General features: G+C 34.6%; 1 protein-coding gene across 11 annotated transcripts in view; it reads right to left on the bottom strand.

The window, feature by feature from the left end:
• Nucleotides 1-15,119, bottom strand: part of ARL15 (ARF like GTPase 15) — a 284,774-nt gene that overhangs the window by 134,079 nt on the left and 135,576 nt on the right. The window contains exon 8 of one of the 11 annotated variants that reach the window (XM_086866977.1): nt 9,903-10,835. The exons of the other annotated variants lie outside the window; for them this stretch is intronic. Within the exon in view, the coding sequence (XP_086723103.1) occupies nt 10,833-10,835 (3 nt within the window). The 3' untranslated portion in view covers nt 9,903-10,832. Of the gene's footprint in view, nt 1-9,902; nt 10,836-15,119 lie in introns of those variants that run through there. 11 annotated transcript variants of the gene reach the window in all.

The raw sequence follows: 15,119 nt of genomic DNA, 5'->3' as shown, positions 1-15,119 counted from the left end.
GCTGATACTACCTTTTCCATATTAATAAAAATTAAAGAGTTGTTATCTATTAGCAATTATACTCTGTACATTCATGCTAATACTCTGGATAATTGCCCCAAGTGTCTGACTTAGAAGTTCTGAAATACTTCCAAATAGAAACAATTAATTTTTGCACACAGGATGAATTAATACTCTATTAAGAACATAAAGTCAAGCAAAAGAAATGGAAACAACTGAAATAATCTAAACAGCAACAGGAAATTTTAAATCTCTCAGGTAAGGAGAATTACAGCCATTGACTTATACATGAGCAAAATGACCATGGGTTATTACTGCATTCTCTAACACCATAGCTGAGTTGACGAGGAGGAAAATGATCACACAAATAGAGAATATTAAATCAACACAGTTCTCAAAGAGCATTAAACTCAGAGAATGACTCAACTATTTCTAGGACAGACATCCTTCATAGGAAAATACAAATATAAAATACTAAAATACTGAAATGAATGAAGCATTAAAGATTAATTTCTTTACAACAGATAACTAATTAGAAGATGCTCTATATTTTCTATGTCTCAAGAAACTCAAGGATGCCAATTCAGAACTTGAAAGTGCTGTATTTATTTCAAATTACTACAATAAAAGAGAATACAAACTGATATCAAAGAATTCAAAATCTTTTTCAAAATATCAAGAAAAGTTTTGAATATCAATGTTGAAGTGTCAGAGAACATCACTACCTCTTTCAATTAATTTGCAGTTATTGCTCTCCAACACATTATAAAGCCACATATAGTTATATAAGTACACTAAAATCTGTATTTTGAATAAAAATTCAAAATTTAAATGCAATTTTAATTGAAAAAAACAAAATTAATTTTCAGATGCATAAAATAACCTAGTAAGTTTCAGCAGATTTTTCCAGTATTTGATGTATTTTAGTCAACTAACACAGTGAGTGTCTGGCAGATAATCCTGAGCAGGGCAAGTCAACTCTTCTTTCATTGCCTGATCACAAATGCCCAGCTATACACACTGTATTCACAAGCACTCACAGTTACCCATTGCATGTTCTCAGAATACTTGAAACTGTGCTTATCAGAAAACATAAGTTGAAATAATTGCAAAACCAGGATGAGAGGACCATCATACTGGTTAACTGTTTCAATTATTTTGCACTCCTACAGTGAAAAAAACACAAGTTTGTGACCACAACAGCAACATATGTGTGGCGTGGGACTCTCTGTGTGACCACAGTTCTTATGACTGATGTGTTTCTTTAATCTATCTATATCAGGTTCTATGCATACAAAAGCACTGTGAAGCAGCCTGAATAACAACCATGCCAGAAATGGAGAAAATTAGAAGTATTCAGTTATTAGAATGATAGCACCAGTTGGTGCTAGCAGTCTTGCTTCCTTTTGTTTGTCCAAACTTTTGCATTAAGCTCTTAATTCATGCAAGATACAAACTCTCTTTGGAATCACTAATTAAAAGACCATTAGCTTTGTGGTGTGTCTGATAAGTCTACCAGTGCTTAAATTACTGTAAAATTAATGGCAGACTGCTTCCGTACCTCAGAGATGACAAGCAATTACATTAAAAGACTGACATGCTCCAATACTACACTACTACTTCAGTTAAACATGTAAGAACAGAGAGCAAGATGCATCAAAAAGACCCAGACATCCTCCTGTCTAAAAACCCTGAAGGAAGGTGCAGTGTAGCCATAGATCCAGTTATCTTTCATATAATGACTTACAACTGAGGTCTCTCTTTAATACAGATTTTGCAATTATGAGAAGAAAATGGAGAAGAAAGAGCAGAACCATAATTACAAATCTGAACCTTCCTGAGAAGGATAGCTTTGCAAAATATTTTATATCCAACAAGCTAGATTTCTAGTCTCTGCTCTGGCATGCTTCTATCTAGGACAACAGGCCAAGTTCCTCCTCTTTCATTGTCTCTGATTTCCCCCTCCAACCCCTCTCTGTCTGAATGGTCGCTGTTTTAGGGCTCAGATACATATGCTACTCTATGCCTTAGGGAGATTCAGACCCATACAAATCCTAATGAATAATACCCAGGAGAGGATTTAAACACCAGACCACAACTGAACCAAACTAACACAAAGAGGTCCTACACGCCCCACTGCCATACATGGGAGATCTTTTAATTCTCTCTCAGCTAGGTTCTACCAAAAGTGGAGAAAGTGCTTTGCCATCCTTTCAATGTAGTCCACTTCTACAGCATCCATCCCTCTGCACAGGGGTCAGGGATTGATGATCTGATGCCTTTTACATGCACAAAAAACATCAGCCAAACCCTGAACTTTACTGCCCACAAGAGCAGACCCTTTGAGCTTTGACCCAGTTTGGTTACTAACAGCCTGTAAGTATATTCCTAACTAAACCCTGCTGTCAAGTAAATATCAACAAACCAACATGTAACAAAACAAAAAACTTAATTCAATGTTCCTGATTTCAAAACAGGCAGTTCTTCAGTCAATAAACATTTCTTCTAGTGCTACAAGTAAGTGAAAGGTGACTAACAGGCAAAAGACTTTTTAAATGTCTGGCAAGTTTGGAGAGCATTTGGAAGGAACAAGCTTGCCAGAAACTGCTGGCAAGCACACTCCCTACAACAGCCAGAAATGGATATCCAAGCATGCATTTTTGCTTCCTTTCCCAGACATAGTATTACCACCCCCACCTTCTTATTTATGCAGGGAAAGGGTGGCATTATTGAATTTGTTTTCTTAGTTAAGCAATTTTTTTTCCTATTGCACAGAAGGAATGACTTCCAAAAGGAAAGGTAGCCAAATATATCTGGGGAACATTTTAAGCCCATTTTACAGGTACTAAAAACTGAATTGTCAGAGTCCATTGGAAGAATATAACACCTCACTTTTTTGAAACATATTAGCCACTGCATTCCCAGTTTAGAACAGTTTGAGAGTTATACTTCTCAAATATAGCTCTGAGATGCAAATAATGGCTTCAGAGAAATGTAAGAAGACACACTTATTTTCCTTAGAACAAGAGCATCTGCAACTTTTATATTTTGCTTCTTCTGTTTTGCTAAATTTTGTGTTTGCACCCTATCCATGATGTGGATTAAATCATAACCACTTCACGCTGTTAAGGATTTTACAATGGATTACCCATAGGAATGGTAGCTTAACCAGCATGAAAGTTTTGCTGGAGGTTTTATATCATGACATATAGATAAAAAGGAAAAACTTTTCATGTTGCGTTCTACCACCTCTATCAAAAGTTAAAATCTCTTCTTAAAGAAATGCTTTCTAAAATTGCAACTATGAACTGGGAAAAAAAAATTCCAAAAGCCTGCATTTGGCTATATCCCCTCTTCTTTTGTCAGCTGTCTTCCTGAAGCAAGCAAAAATATTACCTACAAAAAAGAACTTAATCATTTCATATAATACCTGGCAAGTTTATGGAAAAACAACTTACTTTGCAGCAAACTTTTTGTGTTTTCTAAAAGCATTTCCAAGCACCAGCCTGCAAAAGGTATTCATATCTTAAGGAAAGCTAAGAAGAACATATGAAAATTTCCCTTTTCTTCAGATGAGTAAGCCTCTCCAGAGCCTGTGACTGGCACTATCAATAATATATTCCTGGACTGACTTTTTTTTTAAGACAACTCTGAAATACTGCTCCAGTGTCTTGATTCCTAAACACACACCCACAAAAATTAGTCCAGCAAGATGACATTAGTCTCTTCTCACTGACCAAATGCTTTGTAATAAGCAGATTGGCGGAGATGACTTAATTCAGACACACTGAGTAACTGAATAATTAAATCAAATAGAAGAGCTAATAAAGAGTGCATAGAGACTGCACAGACAACATTATTTAGGGAATGGAGAAAGTAAATGGAAAGAGAATACTAGTAAGGCTTAAATGTGCCTTGATTCAGTATTCTGATTTGTTAAACATTTTCTCATCATTTTATGCCCTAATAAGTTTCCATTGACTAACATGACCTAAAGCTACAGAGAAAGCTAGCTCAGTGCAGGGTTTCCTGAGATGCATCTCCACCAAGCTGCTGCAACTAAGTATCAGTTGAAATAATCCAGAAAATGGAAGCATACATACCATAGCAAATTTTTTTTAGACTAGTCTTTGGGTATAGTAACAACTAAGCCACTTTGAACACCATGCTGTTTCAAAATAAACTAATCCTATTTCAAATTCTAATAATAAGTGAATTTTACAATGTGTTAAAAACAGGAGTGACATACTGTGAAATTAGTTGAGAAATGCAGCACTGAATATAAAAAATGTACTTTGTTACCCACATTCAACTGTCACTTAAACCTCAGGTTTTACCAGGAGGTAAAACTATACCATATATTCACTGTAAACAAAAGATGACCAAGATAAACCAAAAATAATCTGGCACCACATATTAATACATAATCCAATACAAGTTAAAACCAAAAGTTAATGTTCAATGTGAACAGTGAAGCCTGACATCCTGTTGTCTCCTCTTTCCTTCAGCCAAGAAGAGACACTCCCTTAAATGTCAGTGAAATTATGTGAATGATCAGTGGGAGCACAGCCCCTGAAGTCCAGTAAGAAATATAGTCTTAATTATGGGTCAGCTCTTCTCAGCTGCTTAATTTCATGTATTCCTAATTGCAACAAGACACAAGGATCAAGACAACTACCTCTGTCTATTGCAGTACAATCTAGAAGTTAACACAGTTGTATGGCAATAGTGAAAACTTGACTTTTGACTGCCAACAAGAGCAAGAATCAATTAGTGAAACTTCTGGTAACAGACAGAAAAAAGTACCTTACCCCTAAGACCACCCATTTGTTTTGTTACCTACTGCTACAATGCACAATGATAATATAGCTAAAAGGCTCCACTTCGATTTTCACTAAAGCCAGACAGATCAGAAATAGTAAGGACAAGAGGTTGCTATGAGTTAAAGGCTATCAATGCAACTGCTTCTACTCTTCAACTCATGGAGATTCAGGGCACTGCCAAGTAAGTGAATGAAGCAGAAGAGTAAATGTAATTTCAGGAATAGGTAGCTTCAAATTTTTGCTTTGGCAATTGCAAAGCAGCAGGCTGTCAAGTCCAATTCAAGTGAGAAGCAAGCTTTACTATTAGGAAAAACAACTCTTTAGTACATAAAGACAATTTTTGTGTGCGTCTGCATTTGTAAATGTAAACTCAAGATAAATCTATGCCTATTTCAAGACCAAAGGCATGAAGATTAATGTTCACTCCAAGAGAAACAATCAAGGATATGAGGGAAAAAAAGTACCATAACATGCTGCAAAAGATTCAAAATCTACATTCCTGGGCAAATAGAGCTAAATTTTTGTTTTTCCATACATATGCATATGTGCATATACATATGTGTATGGATTTAATAAATACAAATAAAAATTATATATTATACAAACACGTGTACACATACACTCTACAGATCTCAAAATAAGCAGCACGGGCACATAATTAAGGGGTCCCCAGGGCTCATAAAGAAAGTGCAACGACCTTGTTAGTGTTTGGCCTTTCTTTCGCACCCAGTCTCATTGTAAAACAGTCAACCATGAAAGTACTTTAAAAAGCTGGTTTTCTTTTTATTTACAGCATGATTTTATAATGTACCATTCATGTTTTATAGAAGCTGGTACTTCTGTATATCTTTCTGCCAAATTCAACATGAACCACAAACTTTCTAATTTACAACTTTCAGAAATTTGAATGCTTTTGAATACCAGGATTTTCAACTTTGCAATTTAATGACAACCCTGCCTTTGGCCTTTCCTGACCTGTTGTGAAGTAAATCAGGCACACTAATGTGGGCTAACAAGTCTTTTTCACACTGTTCGATCACCCTGCATCTTTTTTCTCAGCAGACACCGCCTCTCTCCCACTCTCTGTCTAGCCATCCTCCCTCAAAGCAAACAAAATGGTCACTGTAACCCTGCATTACTGCTCATTAGATCACAGGTTAGTCAAGTGGAACTGCCCGAGGTTCCCAAAGGAGAGCTATACTTCAAAAATCTGTCCATGTCAAATGAAGAAAAAACCCCTGAGCGTGGGGTCACCCAGATCAATGATCAAAAGAGACTGAGAATAGGGGAGAGAAAAAAAGGGGAAAAAAAAAAAAAAAAAAAAAAAAGAAGAGAGAAAAACGAGAAAAACAAGAAGGAAAAAAAGCCCTTTTTTTGTAAAAAAACAGCCTTCTGTATAATAAATCAGAATACAAAAATACTAAGCTTCCCCCCCTCCTTTAACAACAGTCAATTTTGGCTTTAAAATGTTTTGAGGGTTTTTTTCAGAAGATTTTATAAGAGTAGGAGTATTTCTAAAGTGTTAAGACTGAGGTGTCAATAAAACTCAAATTTACTTTAAGAAAATTAGCAAGAGGAATAATACCAGAAGATAATAGATTTTCTCTCCATCACACAAATACTTAGCTACTCCAAAATGAGTCAACATCAATTTTCATTCAATTATAACTTTAATAATAATTAATAACAATAACAAAAAATATATTAATAGTATAAAACAACTATATTATTAATAACAAATATCTTATTATTATAAAACAAATATAATCATAATAATAGTAACAACAAATAATACATAATAATACAACTTCAAGAGAAATAATACAAGTAGCATGTCCACAAAAAAAGGTAATCAAGCAAAACTACATAGTCTGAACTCTTCTGGTACATGACAGATGTGCAGGCACGTGCAATACTTCAAGAATGTGCAGTACCATTTCTGCAGCCTCTGTTCATCTTTTAAGTACCTAGGGCAATTTTTTAGTAACAACTACAAAAACAAAAAAGCCCAAACTGAATTAAGAAAAAAAAAATTAAAATACAGTAATAATTTCAAGTAATAAATTCTGATTCAAAGAACAGAGCAAATTACTTAATGAAGAATTTAATAGAATTTCTTAATGAAGACTGTTTAATAAGGTTCTGTGCAAACACAGATTATAGATATCACATGCATTAATACTGCTTAACTTCAAAATGAGTTATGTATTTCTAAAACAACAAATACACACGGTGCCACTAATGAAGATGCTGTTGCAGCTAACAGGACCTGATTGTTTCCTGCAATATTAGTGACAGAGCATCTTTTTGTTTACAGCTCTGAAAAGATTTCTTCTCCTGCCTTAAAGAGTGACTCAAATTTCACTCTCTTACTCCCTTTATCCTCAGCCATGAGTAAAGGCGTAATTAGCAGCAAGGAGCAAAGGTAAACAAATTGGAAGAGAATATCTGTAGTAGATTTGTAGTTAATATATGGCCTGCTGTAAAAGCATTACTGCAACAGAACAAAGCTATAAGAAATCAAAGGAAAGAAATCCTTTAAGTACTTAAATGTTTCATATAATGTACCAAACAATTTCCTAGCATTTATTACCAGAGAACAATAAAAACCAAAATGGGAATGTAAATGCTGTGATAATACATTATGATAAAATACTGAAAAAAAAAATTACAGAAAAGCTTGTATTAACAGAGAGTTAGATGGAACTACTTATTTTTAAATAAATAATGTAATTGTAGCAAATATATAACAGTATATGCAGTAATCCCAATTATCCACCTCTGGAGATATGTGTGGATAAAATCAACAGTCTTTTAAGCAAAGTTCATTCACTAATGCAGGTTGGGCTTTTTGTTGGGTTTTTTTTATCTGTTTGCTAGATGCCTCCCACATCTATTAATAGGCAATAGACGCCTAGTAATACTTGAAATGGAATTCCAGCATACATTAACTTTAAAGATGCCTATACATTAATACTGAGTCTTAACTTTTAAGACAGTATTAATACAGCACAGACCTTCTGATCCTTGCAACTTTATATCAAATCAGAATCTGAACAAATAAATATAACAAAAAAGACCAGAAAAAGCAAAGATATTGAGAAATATGTTGTCATAGCTATGGATTATTCAATACACTGACAACACTCTGTTTTTGAAAACAGTAGGGAAAAATAATATAAGGATGATGTGTGTAAATCTGAATAATAAAAAAACAAATTTTCAAGTAAAACATTTGTTAAATTTGCCCTTTTTTTAATAAATTATCTAGTTAATTTGTTTCATTCTTCACAAAGTTCTTTTCTAGACTAACTCAAAATTTCAGGCTGTTCAGATTCTAACAGAAGTTACTGTTTCATGTCTGACTGCTGTAATAGATTTTCTAAACATTTAAACTATTTTGAGAAAACATTTATTCTTATAAAGATTCCAGCATGACTAATGATATGCTGCAGTATCAACAAATCATCATTAGAATAATGTCGTTATATTTAAAACCCTGCTTCTAGTCTTATGAAGACGATTGTTCCCAGATGCTAGAGTGGATAATTCATGTTTCTTCAGAAGCATGTCGGCATCTGGTGCTGAATCACTGCAAGAAGCGGATGGGAAAAAGGTTTCCTCTTTTTGAACCAAATGTCATTATGCACTGAACAGAAGTGGTTTCTGAGGAAATAATGGACACTGTTCTCAGCCTATATTGCTATAGAAGAAGGCCTTCAATGGCTCCAATTTTCTTTAAGTAAAAACTCATAGTACTGCATCCTCATCATCCTTGAACTGTGGGGCCCTTCACTACTTCTGAATTTTCAGAACTCCATTCCATTCTTCAGTTTTGTTTGAACCTCAGAATGCTCTCTACTCAGCTCATCTGCTTTACTGACAGAAAAGTCTTGGGAAGTTAGAGAAAGAAGTGCATGAGACTTGTTGGCAATCCCCTCCCCTTCCTCCTGTTACTCCTCTCTAGCTCATTCCATTTGCAAAAGCAGCAGTGTCCTGTCCAGCAATCAAGCTCAAAACAATCTTTGATTTTTATCTTCCACCACCCAGAGAGCATCCAAGATTTTTCCAGGAGCAAAATGGCTTGAAAGAATCCCAGGGTAAAAAAAAAAAATTAGTTCAAAACTGAGAATGGATAGGAAGTAATTAAATCACACCTTACAGTAGTGTTTCCTTCCTGGCCTTTGACAATTGTAGCATTGTTTCAGTAACATCCAGGACACTGATGCAAAGATGATCCTTTCCCCATCCTGTCACTTGGGAAGGCATCTTTGTTTCATGAATTCTTACATGCCAGCATTTCCATCTCCAGAGGTTTATGGTTTGTTTTCACTCATAGGACTTTTACGCTAAAACATCTAAAGAAAATCAACCTCGGATGGGCCAGTGATACCTCAATTTTCAGGTTAGCTTTCCCTCATGCTGCAGCTCATATTCAAGAGAAATTCTGCCCAGGAATCTTCAGAAATGTCGAGTTTGATAAGGAACAGAAAGCCTCTAGCACTCAGGCTAAGCTCTGAACACCTTCTATTTGATGCAGGTTTTAAGAAACTGCATGCACATATTACCAGCAAGGTCTTCAGGGCATTGGTAATTACGGACAATAATAACATGTGCTGTGTCACAGCACAGGTAGCACTCGTGCAGCTGAAAATTTTCTACTTTTGTGGAACATAATTAAAATCTAATTTGAAATACTTACATAGATATAAAATGGATAGATTTTTCTCCTGCTGTGGTTATTGCTGAACTTCCCTGACATGACCAATAAACAAGCTCATCATGATTTCCCATGAGAGTAAGTGTCTAATTCCTGCAGAATGGACTGTGGCCAGAAATTAATTTCATACACTGCATACCTACTGTAATGGAATAAAGATTATGTGATCATAATCAACTTGAAAAACCCTTCTACAATTTACTTTTTTTATATTGAGTACCAAATATAAATTATGCAGTTCAACTACAGAATATGATTTTTTCCTTGCTAAATACAAGGTTCACAGTATATTTAACTTGCCTTTTATCAGAAAACTTATTTTAGCATTGAAAAGAAAAACAGAAGGATAAGTCCTCAGCTTTTAAAAACCAGCAGCTTGTATTATTGAACTCAAGATTTCATTCTAATACATATCCATACATATATATACATATAAGATGGGTGTTTGAAAGAAAAACACACACTAAATCACTTTTATTGTCAAAGACATTTCACAAACTTTATCCAATTCATTATTAAATACTTTTCCATTCTTTTTCAACTGATCCTGAGACTGTTTTTGCTAAAACAGTAGAGTTATATTTGGAAAGTAGTTATATAGCCACTATTTTGTTCCATTTGTAATAGTTAGTAATTCTGAAAGAAACATCTTCTCTTGTTCATGTAAGATGTCACTAATGGTAATTAAATTTTTGAGCATTCAAGAATTCCCCAGAACAGCAATATCACAGACATAGGGGCTCAAAAGGGTTGCAATGATTGTGTGGTCAGATTTGTATCTAACAGGCCTCAGAATTTCATTTAATTCTCTATTAAAGCACACCAACTTTTTACCAAGCAAAAAGGGTTTCAGAAAGACTGTAAAAAGCTGTGCTCTTCTCTAACAGTCTTTACTGAATACCATATAAACACTTGTAAGCATACAAATATTTATGAAAAATATTTACAAAAATATGCATATAGATTAGTATCTGAAAGCATTTTAAACTTTCTCTAATCAATTTACTTTTTATCTATAGAGACTGTGCTCTGTCTTTACAGTCATTGTGTTTAGTTCTGCAAGTGCAGCCAATTCCTTCTCTTTGAATGACATTTTCTCTCCTTTTTTTGCTTGGAAGTCAACAAAGACACTAAATTTTCAAAGCACATAGTGAAAATAAATGCCTCTTTCCTATCTCCCTCCCAAGTCCAGCAAAAGTAATTGCATGCGTACTACAGAACACTCATTTTTAAGCAAGAGGAAAACATTATTTTCCAGCATTTCCTGTATAATCTTCCTTTACTGTGGGTCACTGCGGGGGGATAAGAAAAAAAAAGTGAGAAGTAATGTGGTAGGCAGAAGGGTCCAACACTCATTGGATGTTATAGTTCCACACCTCCAAGTTTCCACACTAGTTCTAGTTTTACACCTTCTTCCCACCTCTCATTTGCGCCTGTACACCAATTATCCAGTTGTCTTCTCATCTGAGTTTATTTAAAAATAAGACCTTGAGGAAGGATGGTAGTAATTTTTAGATCCAAACCAGTTCATCACATGGTCGTACAATCAGATTGTTACACCTGAAGGATGGGAGAGGCAAAGTAGCCAGCAAGCAAACCAATACTGCTGATGAACACACCATCTACATACATACAAAACAACCATTTCATGACCCAAATAGTGCTGTAAAAATCCATGTCTGATGTTCAAAACTATATACGGCAATATTCTTCAAAATCTACCCCAAGACATGCAGCTGCTTTTTTTGCAGAAGTGTACCTGGCAGCATTCACTAGAAAGGGCCATTCAAGAGATTTATTTCTCTAAATACAGCTTCATATTGCGAAATCAGTGTATGTGGACAGTACTTCTAATCGTGTGTCTTAGCTGTTCTACTCTTTATCTCCTTGTACATTGTGTAATATATGCATATTTGCAGGTGTGCTCAAGCGTTTGTTTTGATATCTTCAGGAACACCATTCCAAATCAGAGTTTCTAGGGGCAGTCTTTGAATTCATTTCCTTGCAGATTTACATATTTGTCAAGAGCACAGCTAGAAATTTGCTATTCAGAGAGATACTTTTCTTTGTTAAGGTTTTGCCTCTTTGTCCCACATACATTGGGACAGCAATATTAAGCTGTACTAAGTTATTATTCACCAAAACATTACCAACTATACTAATTCATCTTTTTATCTAATGAATATATTGATGATTTTATCTGTTATGACTTTGTTTACTTTAAAACTTGATTGAAACACAAATTCATGTAAAGGGAAGGTGTAGTTACTGTTTGGATTCAGCATTGCAAATGTACAAAATTCTTTGTAGTTCACATTTAACTAGGATATGGATCTACTCACTTTTATTTAAATTGCTTATCTTTTTAGATTGCATTTTTAATATATTATTTTTATTATAAGACCCTTTTATATTTAAATAATTTTCTTAACAGGTACGAATAAATTTTTAATCAGAATGGAAGTTTATATAAGAAATACAAATAGGAGGTTCTTCTGCATTGTTCTAAACAGGGCAAAACTATTATTGTCTAAACACCAGTTTAATAATAGTCTCCTCTCCTGCAAATGTATTCATAACTGAAGTCTGACAAATAATACTTCTGTTCCCTCAAAGGCCACAGTTGTGAAGGAAGCAGCCAATACTCAAAATAGCAGAGTCCAGCTCCAAAACAATCTTCAAATATCAGGGGACACACCTTGGACAGTAAGAAGTATTTGCAGTGAGGGGATTGCAAATATTAAGGTCACTAAGGTCACTATGATCTCAAAAACAGGCTAGGAATCTATATTTTGGCTATTTACTGCAGTAATCTGAAGATAAATCATCTCAGAAACAGTTCCTTGAGGAACCAAAAATCTGTCCCCGATTTAACTTTGCTCTGGATGTCCCTGTCACAAAGTACACATATTTGCAACAGCTGGTCTTTGAAAACTCAGATTTGAGAGGCTTGACTAGGGTGAGGACGGGGCAGACTGCAGAGAAAACTTTCATTTTCACTCCTTGTTGTAGGCTAGGTTTTTGCAGTACCAGCTCCTAGAGAAAACATTTGCTCAAAACTATAAGCTAAGATACTACACACTCTCTGAGGCTAAACCTCTTTAGGCGTCACTGCTCCATGCAGGTTTTCAGATTGCTAGAGATGAAATGACATCTATAACTCATACACTGAAAGGGTTTCCAAAGAGAAACAATTTTCCCCTAACTAGCAGAAACCACAAACAGCATGAATTATGGAAAAACAGTACAAAGACACTGGAATACAGAGAAGTGATTACACCCTGGAGTTGAGCCTGTCATACGCAGCCAACTCAGGTCCTGAAAGCCCAGTTTGCAGTGCGCTCCAGATCCCCACCACCAGTAAGAGCCTCCACAGCTGCTGGCAAACCTGAGCATTCTCCTGAAAAGGTTATTTAGCTTTAAGATATTTAAGCCTTCAAGAAGACACTGTTTATTTACAAAATTATTTCTAGACAGAAACAACAGAGAAGAAAATGGCAGAGTGAGAGGTAACAGCCCTCACAGCCCTAAGATGGCTCTTTTCATAAGGACAGTCACCTTCCACTAATCTGCTAGCAGAAAACCAAATTAAACATAGTGATTCAGAATCCATGTATTCTCAACTAGATAAATGTATCACAATCTATGTTAATATGCAACAAACCTTTCAAACTCACTTTTGAAAATATTGGTTTTGCACTTAAAAGATTTTTTTTAAATCTTGCTCTATCAAAGGAAAAAAGGAAAATCAAAATGATTCTCCTATGGAGTTTGACACCTTCATGAATTCAACTTTAAAGTAAGGTCTTGTATGCAAGAAAAAAAAAAAAAACAACCAGCACTTGTGATCAGAGCAAGTTTACTACATTATTCTTTTCCTGACAACTATATTTAAACCAACAGCACAGTCTTCAAATTGACTGTTAATAGGTTGATTTTACTGTTAACTAGTAAGTCTACATTAAAAAGTTTTAGCATTTTTTAAAATGGGAATTTAGAATAGATCTTTTGTGATTTCTTCTGTTATTAGAAGTCACAAATTTAAATATACGAAAGAAATTTATTAGTTGAATTTTTTGATAACTCAAGAAAAACCTACAACCAGGTTATGCTCTATGAATTTCTTCACATATATGGTCTCGGAATAAAATAGTTCAAATGGAGTGGACCTACAATGATCATGTAATGCACCTACAACTTTATAAATAGCCCTAAATATAAAAATAGAAACATCCCTAAGTCAGCACATTGCCAAACAAGTAGCTGCTTCACCAGTGAACTAGAAAAATTAATTCAACTTGGTTCCTCCTTTGGCCAGTCCTTTATGGCTTCAAGGAGTCCTGAACAGATTCAGATGAGCATCCAGAATAGCCTGCCCCTAAAATATAAATGCTACAGACAACTTCCAACACATGCAGCTCTTGAATATTGCTCTGACCTGGCAGAAAAGTGGCTCTTTGCACACTGGTTCAACTCACAAGAATCCACTGCAATATCCAGCTTTTGATGCTCATACACAAAGTCAAGACATCCCAAAACAAAAATTAAAAAGTTGATAATCACAGTAATGCCTGTTCCCTTTTAAAGCAATTTGAAGCACTTTTATTACCATTACTCTCCTGCAATATTTTAAGTCAGTGAGACAAATCTGATTAATCAAAACCAGTTTCAATAATCAAAAGTACTTTTGTGTGGAAATGCAAAAGCACATTCTGTCAGGAGGAAACTTACTTAAAAAAACATATAATTAGGTAAACTGTTTTGGAACTGCACCCTGTATTTTGGAAGGCATGGCCAAACTGATATGCCACCATCTTCCCTCACATGCTGAGTAACTACATTTATTTTTCATTTGTAAAAGTTTTTATTTGCTGTTTCATAAGGTTTCCAAAACAACAGTTAGAACTGACTTATATATGATTAATTCTTCATTACTGCAATTTTAGTCTAAAATAGGGTTATTCTGGAGCAAACCTATTGAAACAAAAACAATTCTATCAGTTTTACAGCCTGGATAATAATGCAATCTTTATTTCAGCATGGCTCAGTTGAAATCACTTAGCAGATATTTGAAAACATGTCAATAAGTGCTATTGTCACAGGAAAACCAAAACAAATTACAAATATCTTTGACATGGGAAGATAAAATAATCACCATAGAAGTCTACATAAAAGAAATATGAGAGACATCTTCATTTATAGTTTCTACAATGAAATTCCATGACAAGTTTACTTTTTTGATTTAATTTTAAAATCAAAATCTAACTAGGAAACAGCTAGCCAGCAATAGAACTGAGGAAAAAAAAATAATTACATTTACTGATTAGTATTTCAGCTCAGTTTCCCCTGCAATTTTCCCTGGTCACTTCAGTAATATGAAGTATACACTATAATATGAATTAGGTTAAATTGCATTTCATAAATTAAATAAATTATTTGGATATTTTTTCAAGCATTTATTATAGCTGTGAACTGAACTAATCATGACATTGCTTATTACATGCAGCACGTAGATTCTACGTGCTAGATTCTAGATTCTATAATTTGTACCTAAGTAATGCATGGAAAAAAACACG

Source organism: Cyanistes caeruleus, chromosome Z, assembly GCF_971803275.1.
Source record: "Cyanistes caeruleus chromosome Z, bCyaCae1.hap1.1, whole genome shotgun sequence".
In the NCBI taxonomy this organism is placed as follows: Eukaryota; Metazoa; Chordata; class Aves; order Passeriformes; family Paridae; genus Cyanistes; species Cyanistes caeruleus.
The sequence above is the reverse complement of the archived record's forward strand: the minus strand, read 5'-3'. Positions and strand labels throughout refer to the sequence as shown.